This window comes from Oryzias latipes, chromosome 9, assembly GCF_053564925.1.
Source record: "Oryzias latipes strain Hd-rR chromosome 9, Olatipes_Hd-rR_3.1".
Taxonomy (NCBI): Eukaryota; Metazoa; Chordata; class Actinopteri; order Beloniformes; family Adrianichthyidae; genus Oryzias; species Oryzias latipes.
This window is the reverse complement of record NC_136245.1, coordinates 30,096,877-30,114,568: the sequence shown is the minus strand read 5'-3', so window position 1 is coordinate 30,114,568 and position 17,692 is coordinate 30,096,877. Positions and strand designations below refer to the sequence as shown.

The window sequence follows — 17,692 nt, the reverse complement described above, 5'->3', positions numbered from 1 at the left end:
TAAACGTTTACAGATTATTTATTTTTGTTCACCACAAAAGTGTCGTTTAAAAAAATATGTTGATAAATGATTCACACCTTTTTAAGGTTTTCTACTTAAAAAACATAAAAGTTTGGCAAATAGAAAGTAGACAAAGCAAATCCTTAGCAAAAAGTTGTTCACTTGAAGATTATTGTAATATGTATACTTGAGTATAAGTATCTCAAGTCTAATATAGACCATGTAGGAAGAATACTTACTGAATACTTCAAACTAAATTGGAACATTTAAAGTTTACAATAGTACACTTCAACTACTGCTTCTCTTAACAGACTAAATATACTTAATCTTAATAATCTTTATTTATATAGGCGCTTTAACACAATTAAAAATTGAACACATTTAATTAGAGCTAAACACAATAAAACAAAAAGAATAAATACAAAAAAAACATTGAAAAAAAATTGAAGGTAAAAAACATGAAACACCTAAATAACAGAGTAAAATCTAATGTGTAAAAATGAGTCTTGAATTGAGTTTTATACATTGAAATTGGCTACTGTTTTGCTCATGAAAATGTCTTCTAAAAGTAGTCATGTAAAATATGTATTTTTTTAAAGAGGAAAATTGCAATTTAAAAATAATAATAATTTAAACTAGGATTTTAAGTAAAAGCGCGAAAATGCACCACAGTCCTGCAAACTTAAGACACTGTTCTTCAAGGACCAAACGGTTGTTTTAAATCTGTTCTGATTTTTTGTCCTTCAGGAGGCTTTAAGTTCTTGGAAATTTTTCAGTGAGGTTTGGGTGAGAAGCCGGGTAAAAGTCATAACAAAACCTTGATTTGGACCCTGAATATTAAGGTTTGCTCAGCCTGGCCTTGCAGTAAACACTTAAATGAGTTTTTGTCTGTATCAAAAATAGTCTTACCGAAAAACCACGGCCTAACATGGCATTTCACTGTCAACATGTGTTTTTCTGTTAATAGATTACAATAAACAGATTTGAACATATACCATTTTTTAAGTTGACTCTTTTGCCCTTTTTTTTATATTTTCTACCCCACCTATAGTGATATAAATTGATGTTAATAGCACATCATTTTTGCAGTGCTGCTAAATTTTACACAATTTTAAAGTTAAACTCTATGTAACACAAAATCTATTACTGGTCTCATGTAAAGTCATTTAAATTGGCCGTCTCATGTAAGAATGTGACCATAGAGCCGCACCAGTCACTCATTGAATTGATAAGACAAGATAAGATAAGACAAGATAAGATAAGATAAGATAAGATAAGATAAGATAAGATAAGATAAGATAAGATAAGATAAGATAAGATAAGATAAGATAGGATAAGATAGGATAAGTTAAGTTAAGTTAAGTTAAGTTAAGTTAAGTTAAGTTAAGTTAAGTTAAGTTAAGTTAAGATAAGATAAGATAAGATAAGATAAGATAAGATAAGATAAGATAAGATAAGATAAGATAAGATAAGATAAGATAAGATAAGATAAGATAAGATAGGACTTTATTGATCCCCGCGGGGAAAATTGGGTTGTCACAGCAGCCAAAAACAAGAAAAAAATAGCAGTTGGAAAAGTACGAAAAATAAAGTAGCAATGGGTAAGAATAAAAATAATGCAAGGTGGAAGTAAAAGTACAGGTCATAAATAACGTCCAGCTTCTTTTTGTCCCTTTCATTGATTCCTCCACACCAGCAGACCACAGCTATACATTGACATGTATAGGTGAACAAAAATGAAATTAGAGTTGCTTTTTTTTATAGCTTTTTTCAACTCTTTGAGAACACATCTTTCTGCTCCCAATTCAAATACATACTCTGTAAATAAAACCGTTTTTGCACACATAATTAAAAAAAAGTGCAAAGTGAGGCTTCATGAAACTGTTTTTCCAAACCAGAAAACTGAGAAAAAAAACTGATTTGCAAACATCCAAATGATAAATAAATTAAGAAACATTCAGAGGTACATATTTAAAAACACATTTTAAAGACAAAACCAAAATGTTAAAAAATATTGTCACCTCACAAAAATCTAAACCATAACAGGAGAAAACAGAACAGAAATAGACAAAAACGTCGGAAATGTGTGGGGTTTTTTTTGCTTTTTCTTTTAAGGATATTTAAGACATAACTACTCCAGTAAATTCCACAAGTATCCAAACCAGCAGCATCAGTCTTCCTAAATTAGACAAACGTAATGAAATAATAATGTAATTTAAGCTGCTCGTGAAGAATCATGTGAGGCTGTGTGCTTCTGCTTCAAGGACTTAAAGTCTGTCAGACTTTTAGAAACTTTGAACAAATATTCCTCTTTTCTGATCATGTGTTTATGTTCACACCACTCCAGAGCAGGTTTATTAATAAAAAATGAGCGCACCGCATGAACGGCCTGCGTGGCCTTTAGGACTCAGATGAAAGGAAATGCAGCTCAGCTTCTCCTTTGGGTGGTTGCTGATCTCTGCCGTCCTCCGTGTCTAAATGTCCCACCCGGACTCTTCTCCTGGCGCGCCACAGAAGAAAGGCTGGGAAAGCATGTTTGAAAGCCTTCTTGAAGTTGTTGCCCATGAAGGCATAAACCAGTGGGTTGATGGAGGAGTTGCAGTAGGACAAGCAGTGGCCCCAAATCTTTAGCTGGAAGTAAAAGAAAAGAGATTTTTGCATGCATTTTTCTGCATAAAATCATTTCTCTACAGCAGAATTGCTTTACCCTTCAGTTAGGGAATGTAAATAAAACCTGGCTGACTCCAAAACAATCTCAGGTTTTAGAAAACTGCAAAAAGTTGCATACATTTTATGTTACAGAGACAATATATGAACATTTTAATAAAAAATACATACTCTACATTGGAAAGGATTTTAGAAAATTGTTAAAAAACAGAAAAGTGTGAGATTAGTTGTTGTTTTAGTCTTTAAAAATTGGTAAATTAAAGAAACAAAGTAGGTCTGGAGGCCCTCCATCCTGAAAGAGCACATGTACAGTTCAGTTATATGTTTAACTACAAAAAAAATCACATCTAAATGCTCCAAGAGTAATAAAATTGCCTTCCATCCACAAATCCTGCTCTTTACAAACCGTGTTTCATGAAGTCACAAATGAAAATACATTTCAGTTAATTTAAAAACATTTTTTAGTTTCTAAACTCCTATAGGATGACAAGATCAACTGTTTAACCGTGAACTCATGTGAATGTGTGAATGCAAAAAAAATTAGGGTGGGGGGGGCAGCAAATATCCTATTCTAAACACTGGTTTTCAAGTCTGTTCAAGACACTTAATGAAGTTTCTTTAAGTAGAATTTCTGATGACACAACCTCTGAGGGGCAACATTGCGTGAACACTGAGTTTATGAAGTTAACTTTCCCACAATGAATATAAATTTTGCACTGCTTCATTTATTGTTTTTATCTGTTTCAGTGCAAATATTTTTAGTTGTTTATATTTTTTGTTTCTTAGATATTTGTCTTTCCTCCCATAAGGACTGTGGATGTAAACAAGTGAGTCTGCTGGAATCTGAAACTGAGCATCTTTTTAATCATACATGTCATTCTTTCAGTTTTTCCATCAAACAATACCATTTTGCCTATTTTCATATTGTAATTAACTGTAACTAACTGTTTTCCTATTTCCAGCCAGTCAAGCAAGAAATGTATGCAATATAATTACTATAAATAAAGTTTAGCCTCAAGTACAAAAGGGGTTTGTACAAATATACACCTCGTGTGTCAGAAGATTCATAAACCCCTATTGTAACAGTAAACTCTGTCCAACACAAGAGGCCTTCAGCTCTCATCTGGTTGCTTAGCTGCTGGACAGGATGAGTTAAAAGAAAAAGGAAAAATAAATAAATGAAAATAAACAATTTCCTTTCAAATTCTCTGAAGAGAAAAAAAAGGTTACTATTTTTGAATCCTAAATCTTTGGTTAAATGTTTTTGTTTTATTTTGTAGTCTGTTAGTGAGATTAAATGATACCATGGTCCGGTTGAATACTCGATTCTGATTGGCTGCTGGGTATGCGTTAAAACCTGATAACCGCACGGTGAAAAAAGAAGTTCCAGTCGGCTAGCTTAAATGATTTGTATCACTGCGCCGGCTTCTGTAAAACAACCTTTTGCTTCATCATCGGGGCAAAAACAAGCGGTAAGCGATTAACTTTCCCTCTGAATTGATGCTTTATTCAACCCATCGGGACGATCAGCATATATATATCGCCGAATCTTAACTGCAGCGGTGGTGCTGCGCGACGCGGACTATATGTTACGCCGCATCACGTAACATATAGTACGCTGTTTATGAGAAAAGTGATACAAATCGAAAAAAAAAAACAAGAATTAAGGACTAAAACCTGGTTAATATGTATTGCTTTTGTAAGTGACCATGGTATAAGCGGGTTAATGGCCTTCGAAGTGTGCGGTTACTACTTTTTAACGCACTTCGCGGAAGCAACCGGTTCAGGCTTCCACGGCGTGCGTTAAAAAGTAGTAACCGCACACTTCGTCGGCCATTAACCCTTACATAATGCACATTCCTATGACTTCCTGTTTGAATCAAGTTTAAAAACAAAATCAAATGGATCCAGGTGAGTTCAAGTTACCAGAAAGGGGTGTGTAAAACAGGCAACTTCCTAAGAGTTTTAGCACTTTCCTGTTACTGTACATCTAGGTGTACCTTGTGATTTAATTTTATGAATTTCATCATTTCATTTTAAATTTGAGATTGAAAAAATTTGTGTAAATGGGGGTGTGGTCTTTGTATTTGGATTATGGACCATGTGACAACTACTTCTTAAAACCTGCAAATTGGACCAAAACCAAACACTGACATCATGATCTATGGGTGAATTTAGATAATGACATAAATGAGAGCTCACTTTGTATAGAAAGTAGCTGTGGAGGCCAAAAGCTTGCAGCAGCCCACAGAACTGGATGGGGCCCCAGCAGATGAGGAAGAGGACCACTATAACCTTCACCATGTGGGAGACTCGAGCTCGGACGGCTGCTGCTCGCTCCGCCTGAGCCTGGAGCTGCAAAGAATAAGTGTTGCTCAAGTATTTGTAACAATCTATTGCACTTTGACCAAAAATAGTCAAAAGCTCTAACTTGGTAGCTGCCGTCGATGGGATTCACACTGGGTCGGCCAATGCGCTTGAGCATGAAGGTGTAACAGGCAACGATGGTCAGAAGGGGGAGGAGGTAGATGGCCAAAAAGTTGTAAATGATGAAGGCTCTCTGGACAAAAGCAGAGGGGAAGACCTCGCTGCAGTAAATCTGTGGGCCAAACCAGTATCCTTCCTCTAGACGGGTGTACACGACCACAGGGATGGACAGAAGCAAGGAGCCTGCAGACAACAGAGGACAACATCTGCTCTGAACGCTGAAGACGAACCATTAAAGCTCTGCTTTTAATGCAGGAATGCTCTCATGTTTTCTTAAAAAAGTTTTTAAAATAGGAGAGTTATGTCAGAAAAGATGGGGCTTGTTTGTGCTTTACTTATCCAGATGGACACAGAGACGGCCAGAGCCAAGCAGGGGGTGCGGTGTCGCAGCGACTGCAGAGGATAGACCGTCACATAGCAGCGGTCCACGCTCATGGCAGACAGGGTGATGCAAGTCGCCTGCGCAGTCACCTGACAAAAACAAAAAAAAACAGTTTACACAGAATTCTTGTCTTTGTTTTTGTATTTTGGAAAAACAAACCTTAAAAACAGAAGAAGAAAAGAACCAAAACAGCTATAATACGCATTTTGTTTGCAACAAATAGTTCCAAAAGTCAGTTAAAAAAAGATTGGTTTCATTTAATTCACTTAATCACAGTATAAAAAGCCTTCAGTTAAGTTGCATCACTTAACTATATGTTGTGGTTTACTGGATCCGAAAACCATTCTTTTAAAAAAACGGTTCTTGTTTTTCTGTTATTTACTTATTTTTGTAAGTGAAATAACTCAACTGAGGATCTTAGAACTTTCTGCATCTGTGGATATTTTCATTTGTAAATTAAAGACTCATCTTTTCAACTTGGCATTAACTTTAATTTTTCATTTAATCCATTAATTTATTTAACTTTTAATAATTTCATGGCTTTTATGATTAGTGATATATTTTCACATTACAGAAAGGTTCTCTAAATTAAGTGACTGCATGCTTTTATTTTTAGTCGTTTAGATTACTGTAATGCCCTGCTCTCTGGTTTACCCCAAAAGTCGATCTCAAATCTACAACTTCTACAGAACTCAGCGGCACGAGTTCTGACAAGGAACAGAGGGCGGGAACACATTACACCGGTTTTAAAGTCGCTGCATTGGCTCCCTGTGCGTTTCAGGATTGATTTTAAAGTTCTTTTAATGGTTTATAAATGTTTTTATGGTCTTGGGCCCTCTTATTTAAATGATATTATTTTAAAATACGAACCCTCGCGGACCCTGAGGTCCTCTGGCACTGGCCTCTTAGTTGTCCCTAAGGTAAGGACCAAGACACATGGTGAGGCTTCATTCTGCCATTATGGTCCTCGCCTGTGGAACAGCCTGCCGGAGAGCCTCAGGGCCGCAGAGACTGTAGAGGTTTTTAAGAAGAGGCTCAAGACCCACCTTTTTAGTCTGGCTTTTATATGACTTTGATCATTCCTTATGTCTTTTATTATTCATCTATTTATTAATTGAGGTATTTATTTACATATTTAATTATTTATTTTCTTGTAAGGACTATTATTATCTTTGTTTCTAATATGCAATTCTTTTTATTGTTATTTTACCAATGATTCTTAGGTTATGTTTTAATCACTGACATTTTTATTTTTTTTATTTTTTAATTACTAACATTCTTATATCTTATTTTATTTTTTATCTTTTTCTATTTTTATTGTTGTTATTCTATGATCATTTTTATTTTTTATTCTGATGTTTTTTTACTCCAGTGTTTCCTCTGGGGGATCCATCGTTCTTGGGCACCACCAGCTTGACCTGTAGGGCGTGCCGTTGCTGTGGTGCCCGTTCTGGTTGGGCGGGCTGGGGTCCCACTCTGTGGTCTAATAGCCATGGATGGGGCCCTGGGCTGCCCTGTGTTGGGCGGGCGCTGCGGTAATGGCCCTTGTGGTCCGGCTGGGCCTTGGAATGAATGGATCCCCATGATATCGTTTCCTCGCAGCAGTACCAAGCCAGACCTTCTTCAACTGCAGTTCTTTTTCTGTTCACGGTTCTACTGGGGTAACTGGGTGGGTGGGGATGGGGGCGGGGGGTGGTGAGGGAGGGGTACCTTCTTTGTGTCATTGTCCTTTGTTTTCTGTTTTTAATAACTTTCACTTTTTATGACTGTTTTATCTGTTTTTATGTTAAGCGCTTTGTGTTTTTAACCAAAATGAAAGGCGCTATATAAATAAATAAAGTTTGAGTTTGAGTTTGATTATATACATGGCACAACAAATGTATTTATTTTAATTTATAGAAACACATATTTAAGTAAAATGTATAAATATATTACAGCCAACACAAGTGCCTGTATTGTTTTATTGGAAATGACTCATAACTTTAGGAATATATCAAAATATTACGTTATACCACTTTATAGTGCTTCCGGCTATCAGGGATGGATAAATTAGGATTTTAATTGCAGAAAATTGTCATGCGTACCAAAAAAACAGGTGTTCATACATTCCAAGAACAACATGTACAAGTTTTTTTTCCTAACAATTTATTTTTTAAGTTGCCTCATGTGAGGAGACCTCTTCAGCCCCATATGCAAACTAATCCACAGTTTACCTCCACATACAGACACACACAAACGTGCTTTGTTAATCACACACTCCTTTATTTAAAGTGTGTCAATCTGGATTAAAAAAAATGTTTTCATTAAAAAAATACCATTCTAAAAAAAGTCAGCACTTGTCAACGTAAAGCTGTGATGATGACTTTAAAAGGAATAACACATGACACTTTTTCAAAGAGTTTGACGAACCCTTTTTTAAAATACTACTGTGATTGTATTAATTTGCTTGGATGATTTTATATATAGATATTTTTCTCACCTGTTGTAGATAATTGACCAGACGGCACATGAACTCCCCAAAGATCCAGCTGGGCAGAGGGTACAGAGTGGCGGTGAAGGGAACGCAGCACACCAGGAACAAGATGTCAGTAGTAGCCAGATTGACTGCAGGAGAGCACAATGTTTTTGGAGAGCAAACATCATCCCTGTTCAATTATACATTTAAAATAAATTAAAGGTGTATTCAGTTTTCAGGCAAGTGTCACCTATGTAGAAATTGGTGACAGTCTTCATCTGCTGATGCTTCGTGATCACATGTATGACCAGCGAGTTCCCGACCAGACCGACCAGCATGATGAGGCAGAAGAAAGTGGGCACCAACCAGGCGTCGACCAGCTGCGGTGGCGTTGGGATCTCCAGGGAAAGGTTGCACGCAGAGCCACAGTTCGGACTCCCAATGGTCGCCGGTTCTGCAGACATCCTATTAAAAACAGACACTTGTATCTCACAAAAATCCTTAAAATATAGATTTAAAAACTGCTTTTTATTTAATATATTTGAGTTTAGATTAAGAGTTTTTTAGGTCAAAATAAGCTTACCTGGTTTTGTTTCCTTGCGCCTCTCTGAGGTTTTTGGTTTGCTGAGCTGCTGTTCAGCTTTCTCCTGGTCTGAGATGAAAGCTTTGCCTCACATAACCACAACCGGCAGGGTGGTGGGGGCCGGCGAGGTGCTGCTTTAAACAAAAGCTCCATCATCCCCTGCAATCACCCAGGACGGAGTGCTCCTTTGAAATGACTGCAGTTAGATTTGATTTAGGTTACAATTAACAAACCCCAGCTGCAGGTTAAATGGAGCCAGGTCAAGTCTGGAGCTGAACTTAACACAAAACACAACAAAATGATTTTAAAAATACAACGTTCAAGTGCAGGTCCTGAATATGTTTTACAAAATTCTTCATTTTTTTGACAAAAAAATGTTAACCCTTGTGCTATATTGTGGGGTCCAGATGACCCCGCCCTTACATTGAAGTGTTCTCCCTACCATGACGAAGGTGGATAAAGGTGGAGAGGATTTTATGTAATCCATGGACACCAGTGAAGATCACAAATCATTGAAGAAAAAAGGTTCAGCGCACTGTCTTTGTGCCTCTGAGGCACGTTAACGTAGGGAGTGGGGTCATCTGGACCCCACAAAAACAACCCAAGGGTTAAAGAAGATTTGGGAGAACTAGTTCAATCAATGTTTTTTTGGGTGTGCCAGATGTCTGTTCAAATCCAATCAAACTTTATTTATGAGGCACTTTTAATACAACAGTAGCACAAAGTGCTTTTCAGGCTTAAAAACATGAAATCAGAAATGATCAAATATGCCTTGAACCCTCCCGACCCCCCGGACCCAACACAATGAAACATAAAAAGGCACAAGAATGAAACTCAATACATAGAGAGAAAATTTTAAGAGAGAATTTAAAAAAATCTGAATAAATACAGTTTTATAAAATTATCACAGCTGAGGCGGCCGCTGCATTCCTCTGTGCAACAGCACTTTTGGTAAGTCGGCCTATTCAGTGCGTGGAACTCAGTTCCAGAGGAGAATAGATTGCAAACGACGTTTATTTGAAATAGTGGCTTGTCCGCTCCTATAGCTGCCCACAATCAAAGATAAGCCCATTTTGATTCAATGTGTTGATTTAATGTTGTTTTAATTACCGGTATAAGCTGTGATGTTGTACTTTATTCAATTGTTTAGTATGTGTTTATGTGTTGTATTGTATATATGTATTTATGCTTTGTAACGTTATTGTCCGATGTCAATCCGATATCTAAGGAAAAAGACTTAAAACTTAACAACTTGCTGCTTTATCTGCTTCATTGAGGCTGTTTTTCGGCTCACCAAGTCCCCACTAGATGGAACATTGCAGTCCAACAAAAACCAACAACCTTTCTGAGGAATTCTGACTTCCTGGTGTTTTTAGAATGAAGTTTAAACTTTTGAGGCTACTATTCATTGTTTTTAACCCTTATGCTATTCAAGGCACATCAACGTTGGAAGTGGGGTCATCTAGACCCACTAGACAATCCGCTGAACCTTTTTTCTTCAATGATTTGTGATCTTCACTGGTGTCCATGGATTACATGTAATCCTCTCCACCTTTATCCACCTTTGTCATGGTAACAATAACACATCAATGTAAGGGTGGGGTCATTTTGACCCCACAAGATGGCACAAGGGTAAAATCCTTACATGGTTTGATGCCCTGTTGTTAATCAAACAGATGCTCCTGTGGAGGAACCGAGGGCTGCTTTGCAGAAACTATTGCAGATTCCTCACTTCAGACTGAACCTGAAGGTGAAAGAAAGTCCTTCGCAAAAGGTAGTACACTTTAAGTTTACTTCATTATATTTAAGTATGGCAGGACACTACACACACAGCAAGACCATGTGTGTGTGTAGTGTAGGAGGTATACTAACTGAATGTTGTTTCTCTTTCGGCTTTTCCCATCAGAGGTCGCCACAGCAAACGAATCGCATGGTAAACTTGGCAATGTTTTATGCTGGATGCCCTTCCTGACACAATCCTCTCAAAGCAACTGGGCTTGGGACTGGCACAGAAGTAGAGAAGGGAACAGGGAGCAGCCCGGAGTCGAACCCTGGTTACACGGACAGAAGGCGCCGCAAACCAGCACGAGCTAAACCGGCTCCAAGTATGCTAACTGAATACTACACTTAAATAAGGGAGAGCTTTTGCTGCACCAAAATGTGGAACTTTTTTCACAGGCTAACAGCTGGATTTGCTATTTGCTTTTTCATTTTTTTCCTTTCAATCAGTATTGTTTTTCTCGTGTTTTTACATAATTTGACAGATTTTGTTGTGCAGCACTTTATATAATAATATTGCATTTGATTTAAAAGTGCCTTTCAAAACACTCAAGGACACTTTACAGATTCAAAATTACAACACAATAAAATCACAATATCTTTTAAGCACAATACATAAATTGAGATAATTAAAATTTAAATTAGATAACAGAAGATGAAAAGTTGAGATTTGGAAAAGCACATTTAAACAGATAGGTTTAAACGTGTCTATGACTGAGTTATAAAAAAAATGTTATTGGTTTCAAAGCCTCACAACTGGTAGGTTAATTTTATTTTTTGACATCACTGCTTTTCCCATCACTGGTCCCACCACAAACATTTTCAATTAAATTTAGCATTAAAAAAAACGTGTTATTTAAAAAAGAATGCAATTGCTTCATTTATTTAGGTGTTTTTTCTGTTTTAAACAATTTTCTATAATTGTTGGCCAACGTTTCTCTTTTATTTCCTTAATCCCACTGAATTCCTGTTTATGAGCCTCGTCTTTTTTGGAATTATTCTTTTTTAAACAAAAACTCCTTACTACTCCATACCTACCGCTGCCTCCCATGACGTCAAGATTCCGAAGCAAACAGAAGAACCAGAATCAAGAGACACATTTCTTCCGTTAGCTTTTATTTCATATATACAGAGGAATATTGCACAGGTTACAAATCCTTAAAGCACAGAAGTCCTTAAAAACACAAAACTCTCACTTTAAAGAAGCAAAGTAAGAATTATTAACCTGTGTACTTTATGAAGGGTAGCGTTCTTTTGTGCGTTGTTGCGTTTTCTTTGTGCGTATGTGGTGGTCAAGGAATTTACAAATCGTATTTACACACAGATAAATATAGTTTTCCCACTACTAAGAGGTAAAACAGCTTTGAGACCCCCCCTTGGTTTTCTGCCTAATACTGCCTGACTACACCTGTTGAACAGAGCGTTTCCTTCACAGCTGATGTGGCTCCGCCTCAGGATGTGGACCTACAACCATCAACATGTTTCTTTCTTCTTTTTGTAAAGAATTGGCTGAAGGGCTAAGAAAATAATTACACAAATGTGTAAAAATAGAACTCCCTCTTCATTAAAAACATTTTTCTTCTGTGTTTTTTCTTTATGATGCAGAGTTTAGAACAAAAATAGCATCTGTCAGTATCACAGGAGAAAGAATTAACTTATTTCTGACTAAACGGATTTGATAAGGGTGTTTCCATTTCTCCTTTAAGGCTAAGAATAGGCAAACTTGGATTTTACTGTACGCATGTGTGAGCGTTCTGCATGAGCTGGGGCTTGTCCGTGTCCGCGGGTCAGCACATTTCCTCGTCGGCAGTGTCTCGGGTGCAGGGAGGGCGTGGCATGATGGAGGGGAGGAGCTTTTCATATGTTGAAGCTTTCTCCACAGCCGCACGTGCCCTTGATGTTGGGGTTGTTGAAGACAAACTCACTGGACAGCTTTGACTCCACAAAGTCCATCTCAGTTCCCAGAAGGGTCAGTTGAGCCTTTTTCTCAATAAACACCGTCACACCTGAAAACATAAGAGGAAGAAAAACAAAAACAGGACAGCACCATTACAGCTGATGCGTTTTTATATCCATGTCAGATGCCATCATGTAGGATTTAGAAACCCCACTGAGGTTTGAAAAAAACACTTTTAACAGACAAATAAAATCCAGAAATGTCACTTTGATGAATATCATGCTTTTGGTGTTTTTAACATTTTCTTGAGGCATTTCTCTGATTAATATTCAGCTAAAAATTGCATTTCTGAGTATTTCTTTATTAAAATCATTGTGATTTAGGAACAGACAACAAGCTCTCTGCTCTGCTCCATTCCGATGCATCTACTTCCAGACAAATAGATCCTTTGTTTTCCTCGTTTTAGCTGCCATCTGGCTCAAAACTGTACCGCTGGATAGCTCCAATATTTCTCGCCGTTTGCTTTTGCACCGGTAATATTAGGTTGAGAATGTGAGGGGCTGTAAGCTAGCCGGAGAGCGTGTAAACAGAGAGATATTTAACAGACAAGTTCTTACCCGTCTCCTGTTCAGGTCATTTAAATTAGCTTGACTTTTGTTTGATTAAACAGTTGCAGGAAAAACTGGAAATTATGCATGAACTGTTTGTTCATGTATTATAAGTCATATTGTACGGTGGCCCTGAAGTGCAAATCACACCAACAAATCCCTCAACGCAAAAACATATTAAGATCATTACGACAATTAAAAAAAAGAAAAACAAATAGCAAACATAAGTTACATTTTAAAAACCAAACCAAAATGTCAGAAACCAACGCTGAAAAAAAAGGCATTTCAAAAAAGAAAAGTGATTTCCAGAAATCGAAATGAAATGTAACAAATGAAATCAGGACACCAGAAAAGGTATTTGGGATGAGACATCCGTGACTGAATGATTACGTTTGAGCTTTGAAGAAGAGGGAAAGCAGAAGGATGCTTCTTCCCCCAAACTCTGGTGAAGAGTTGATCTTCTGTGTCCAGAAGCTTAAAGAAATATCCTCTGCACGAAAAGACCACCCTGCCAAATAGCTTTCTGTTGAAAAGCTGAACAAATGTCATCATTCCATCAGTGATGTCCCATAATAATAGTCGTTTCATTTTTTATGAGTACATTTTGGTTTTGATTTTTAAAATGTAAGGTTGTTTTTAAATTGTCGTTAGACTTTTAAAGCACTAATGTATGACATTAGAGGATCCAGAAAGGTCCTTACCGTCCTGCAGCACCTCCTCATCAGATTTGTCCTTCTGTTTTGTGTAGTCCAGTGTGTACGTTAGTCCATTGCAGCCACGTGTTCTCACCCCAACTTTCAAACCGAGCTAAGGAAAGACCAAGCACATGTCCATTTTTGTCTTTTTACTTTTCTTTACAAATGACGGGACAATAAAACAACTAAAATAATGTATTAATGAGGGTCCATTTAAGCCAATTAAGGATTTATTGGAACAAATTTGAACAAAATTACATTTAAACATCCCAACAAATATTCTCCAGTTTTTTTTCTTGCCAAAAGAGACTAATCTAGTTACACTCCGACATGTAAAAGTTCTATGAGTGGGTCAGAATCCATCCTTTTCTCTGCTGACATTTCAGGCTTCCTCCCCTCTGTGTGAAGCCTCTCATTTCCTTCGGTCTTTAAGCACATTGACATTTAAAGCTGCAACCCAGTAACAGATGTGCTGCTGTTGCTATGCTCTTATCTTTCAAAAGTCACACAAAACTTTGACTAAAAGAATATTTTTCTTGAAGAATCTAAATAAAACCAGAAGCATATTTCCCTTACACAAGTCAAAGCATAATAGCAAATATTTAAATATTGACTGTCATATTTTAGCAGCTTAACAGTAACTTTGTGCAGAACAGTCATATCAGATCCTCACATATTCTGGTTTGTCCTGCAGCAGAGATCGAATCTTGTTCACAGCTGCTGGAGTCTAAAGAAGAAACAACAGAAAGTAGAAGTTACTCCTTACAGGAACAGAAAACACAGAGTTCAGGGTGTTTTTTTAATGTATTTTTCCAACTGTGACAGCTCAGTGGATGTTAGAAAGAATGAACTCGGAGAAACAAGAGAATGTGCTTCATTTCAGGGTGCACCTCTTTAGCTGCTATGATACCTTTTACATTGGAAGACTGACAACATGCGAATGACTATCCGACCATTTCTTTGAAAGTATCCTGCTAGAGAAAACTACAATCCCAAAGTTTGGACCAGCAAATTGCTGGCAGAAGGAGAACAGGATTAGCAACAAGGTGCAAATCCGCTAAAGTTCGTACAGAGTGATCAACTGTGTGCTGAATCCAAATTCACAGGACGTCCCGAGTTCCAGCCGGATGTTGTTTTTAGGTTGAATCCAATTTGAAATGTGTAATATGAACAAACAGCATCAAATACAGAATTTTCAATAGGTAATCAACGGTGATAGAAAAAGATGACCCTCAGAAAATGACCCTCGAAACATGCACAGTACACAGCTGCCTCAATATTGTTTATGTCACGACCCACAAACAAGAAAACTAATTTTATCAACACAGGCGACCAAATACACGTTATCTCACAGCAACAGCGACAGAGCAGCTGATATCCACCAACAGAACATCTTTATCAAAGCCAGACATGACCACTACCACACACTTTATGCATTTTACTTTCTTTTCATTTGGACCAGCAAAATTCACTTGAACTATGAAATATATTTGACAATCCAACACCAAGTTATCAAAAATCTACCCCAAACCAAACCCAAATTTTTGACACTACGAGGAGTTTAAGAATGGGATATTTAAACAGGGAAGCAACAATTCACTTTCCCCACAATTTGATGCAAATCTCAATTTTTAGGTTTTGTTACGGTTCGATATGGTTTATGTTAAATAACAACAACAAATTAAAAAAACATTTTTTTAATTAACTAATAAGCAAGTAACAAATTGGGGGGGGGGAATATTTGGCTTATACTAAGCCTGGTGTAATGTCATTAAACAATATTAAAATTTAGCGAAACACTTTCAATGTAAACCTTTGCAAACGTAAGCAGCAGCGATCCAACGATTCGATGGTGTAACACATTTGGTTCAGCTTTAAACCAAGAAAAGTGGCGTCAATAATTTGAACCTTTGATTTGTTTCTTAAACTTAACTGACACAAATCAGAAGATTATCATCATCCGGAGCCTAAAGGTGGATAATAGCTGCTATGCAGCTAACTCAGCACAAAATAGGTGTGTAAAGAACAATGTAGAAAACATGACTTTGCCTTAAAAAAATACCTATTACTGAAAAGTTACTGGAATATATAATTCCTGTGCATGCTGTTGAACGCCAGAAGAAACATTTCTGCATTAATTTGCAGAAACTGATAACATTAAATATCGTGCAGATTCTGTTAATTTAATCGTTGTTGTTTTTCTATGATTTTCCCCATAAAAGTATCCTAGAAAATCTCAGGAAGAAAAATTATTCATTAATTAAACAAAATGCTTTTTTATTTTGAAGTAATGAAATAGATTAAAGAAATTTAAGAATAAAAAAAGAAAAGAAAGAAAAATCCCTAGAGGGAGTTTTGTTTACAGCTGCTTCTGTCCGTTTCAGTAAATAAAATTCCCAAACTTCTAATAACTTGTTGGGGAAGCAAAATGTAGGATATATTAAATTTGAATCATTATTTGTGTTTATATAAACATGGTTATTTATAAGAAAATATGCTGCATTTGGCAGAAAATGTGCTCCCTAGGTATAGTAACTGCAGCCGTTTCTGAATCTCAAACGTGCAAAAGTGAGTCAGAATTGTACAAAAAGTTTTAAATCTGTTATTTGTAAGGCTACTCTACTGTACATTATTTTTCTTCCAACGCAAACTTTGACAGAAAGGACGAATTACCAAACAGACGCTTTAGCAGAAGAACAACCTTTGTTACGACCAATATCATCGTGTACCTTTTAATACAATTCCTTTGGGTTTAAATAAATCAAAAAGAAGAAAAAAAAAGTCAATCTTAACGTGAATAAACATTACAGGGAGAAAAAAAGGCTGTTTATTATGAAAATCCCAGTTAAAGGGCTGAAAGTCAACCCAACCGACAGTTAGTTAGCTAACTTAGCCACCTTACACAACAACCACACAACAACACTCTTTATGAACCTGCCGTTCAAAATAATAAACCAAAAATATAACAGATAAAGTCTTATATTTATTATATACCCAAAAACATCCATCTTACCAATGTTAACGCGGCTCGTGTGGGTAAAATCTTTCTTTTATTGACCGCTCGGACGGTCGCTCGCACTAAGGAGGCAGACATGTTGAAACTGTCAAAATCACAACACAGACTTGCGCAAGCGCGTAAAAATAAGGCAACACCCCCTAGAGATGAGCCTTACAATGATTGGCTATTACTTAAGAGTGGCATGTGCACTGTCCAATGAGATACTGTTTTCCTTTCGATGGAGGATGAGAGACGCAACTCATGCTGGGTTACGTAACATCATTGTCTCGGGCCTTCTGCTTATTCACAGCAAATTCTAACTATTTAAAGGGTCAGCTAGCTCTGTTAGAAACAGTTGAGGGGCAGGTATCATAGAAAATATGTTTGTGAGACGATTAGCCTAAATACAGGCTCGCTTTGTAGTAGTAGAACATCATGTTCCACCTACTCGTGACATCACAGCCACACCCCTCTTGCAACCTGGAAAAAAAGGAAAAGCTGAAGAACCTCTTTTGATGCATATAGACAAATAGTTTAGATTTGATCTAAGAGGATTCTCGGTTTTGGACAAAAGTAAAGGGTACCAGAACAGTAGAAGCAGAAAATATGAGCAAAATTGGCGACTACTATTGAAATATATCACTATGTTTCTTGCTTTGTCTTTGCCGATTTGCTGCTTTAAAGCGCTTCCTTTTGTCTTATTTTGAAAAACCAATTATCCGTGAAATTATTCGCTTTTTAATACCAACAGGAGAAAAATGGCTATTGTCAGATTTGCTGTTAATTCACGATTCCAAATTCACCCGCAGACTGTTTGATATATATTCAAATTGAAGACTGTTTGTAGCTGCCTCTGAGCTCAGTTTCAAAATAAGAGATCTAAACATTGGCTAAGAAATAAATTTTATAGCGTTAATTTCTTTTAATAATGTAAAGAAACATTAAAAGAGAATTGTATTTAAATTAATCAAAGACTGTAATCAAGTTGCTGTTTATCGTTTTTTTAAAATGGGATATATTTGACGAATATAAATTACTTATCTGATGTGTACAAAATTAACAGCAAAACAGGTTAATACCTTTAGACCTTTCTTTTAAAAAACATAACCTCTCTGACCCTTTTGCTTTGAACACAGGCGGT

The 17,692-nt window shown here is 36.7% G+C and overlaps 2 protein-coding genes and 1 long non-coding RNA gene across 3 annotated transcripts; 1 reads left to right on the top strand and 2 right to left on the bottom strand.

The window, feature by feature from the left end:
* Positions 1–49: 49 nt before the first annotated feature.
* On the bottom strand, positions 50–9,696 carry kiss1rb (KISS1 receptor b). Its single transcript, XM_078952327.1, has 7 exons — positions 8,575–9,696; positions 8,242–8,456; positions 8,016–8,140; positions 5,490–5,625; positions 5,099–5,337; positions 4,870–5,022; positions 50–2,631 (listed from the first exon to the last, which is right to left on the bottom strand). Exons 2-7 carry the CDS (start codon positions 8,453–8,455, stop codon positions 2,401–2,403), a joined length of 1,098 nt encoding a protein of 365 aa, XP_078808453.1. The 5' UTR covers position 8,456; positions 8,575–9,696; the 3' UTR covers positions 50–2,400.
* Positions 5,459–11,993, top strand: LOC144994453 (uncharacterized). Its single transcript, XR_013657996.1, has 5 exons — positions 5,459–5,599; positions 8,025–8,120; positions 8,224–8,401; positions 10,251–10,348; positions 10,481–11,993. It is a non-coding gene; the product is annotated as an uncharacterized LOC144994453 (long non-coding RNA).
* On the bottom strand, positions 11,453–16,703 carry isca1 (iron-sulfur cluster assembly 1). The gene is made up of 4 exons (XM_004072142.5): positions 16,567–16,703; positions 14,227–14,280; positions 13,560–13,665; positions 11,453–12,359 (listed from the first exon to the last, which is right to left on the bottom strand). Exons 1-4 carry the CDS (start codon positions 16,645–16,647, stop codon positions 12,211–12,213), a joined length of 390 nt encoding a protein of 129 aa, XP_004072190.1. The 5' UTR covers positions 16,648–16,703; the 3' UTR covers positions 11,453–12,210.
* Positions 16,704–17,692: the final 989 nt, after the last annotated feature.

Excerpts from the sequence above, each read along its gene's own strand:
- kiss1rb (XM_078952327.1), bottom strand. The coding sequence starts at position 8,455 with ATGTCTGCAGAACCGGCGACCATTGGGAGTCCGAACTGTGGCTCTGCG. Across the intron at positions 5,626-8,015 it reads TGGTCAATTATCTACAACAG|GTGACTGCGCAGGCGACTTG; the intron begins GTGAGAAAAATA and ends TGTTTTTGTCAG. Across the intron at positions 2,632-4,869 it reads ACAGCTACTTTCTATACAAA|CTAAAGATTTGGGGCCACTG; the intron begins GTGAGCTCTCAT and ends TTTTACTTCCAG.
- isca1 (XM_004072142.5), bottom strand. The coding sequence starts at position 16,647 with ATGTCTGCCTCCTTAGTGCGAGCGACCGTCCGAGCGGTCAATAAAAGA. Across the intron at positions 13,666-14,226 it reads TGCAGGACAAACCAGAATAT|CTCGGTTTGAAAGTTGGGGT; the intron begins GTGAGGATCTGA and ends GTCTTTCCTTAG. Across the intron at positions 12,360-13,559 it reads TGAGGAGGTGCTGCAGGACG|GTGTGACGGTGTTTATTGAG; the intron begins GTAAGGACCTTT and ends TTATGTTTTCAG.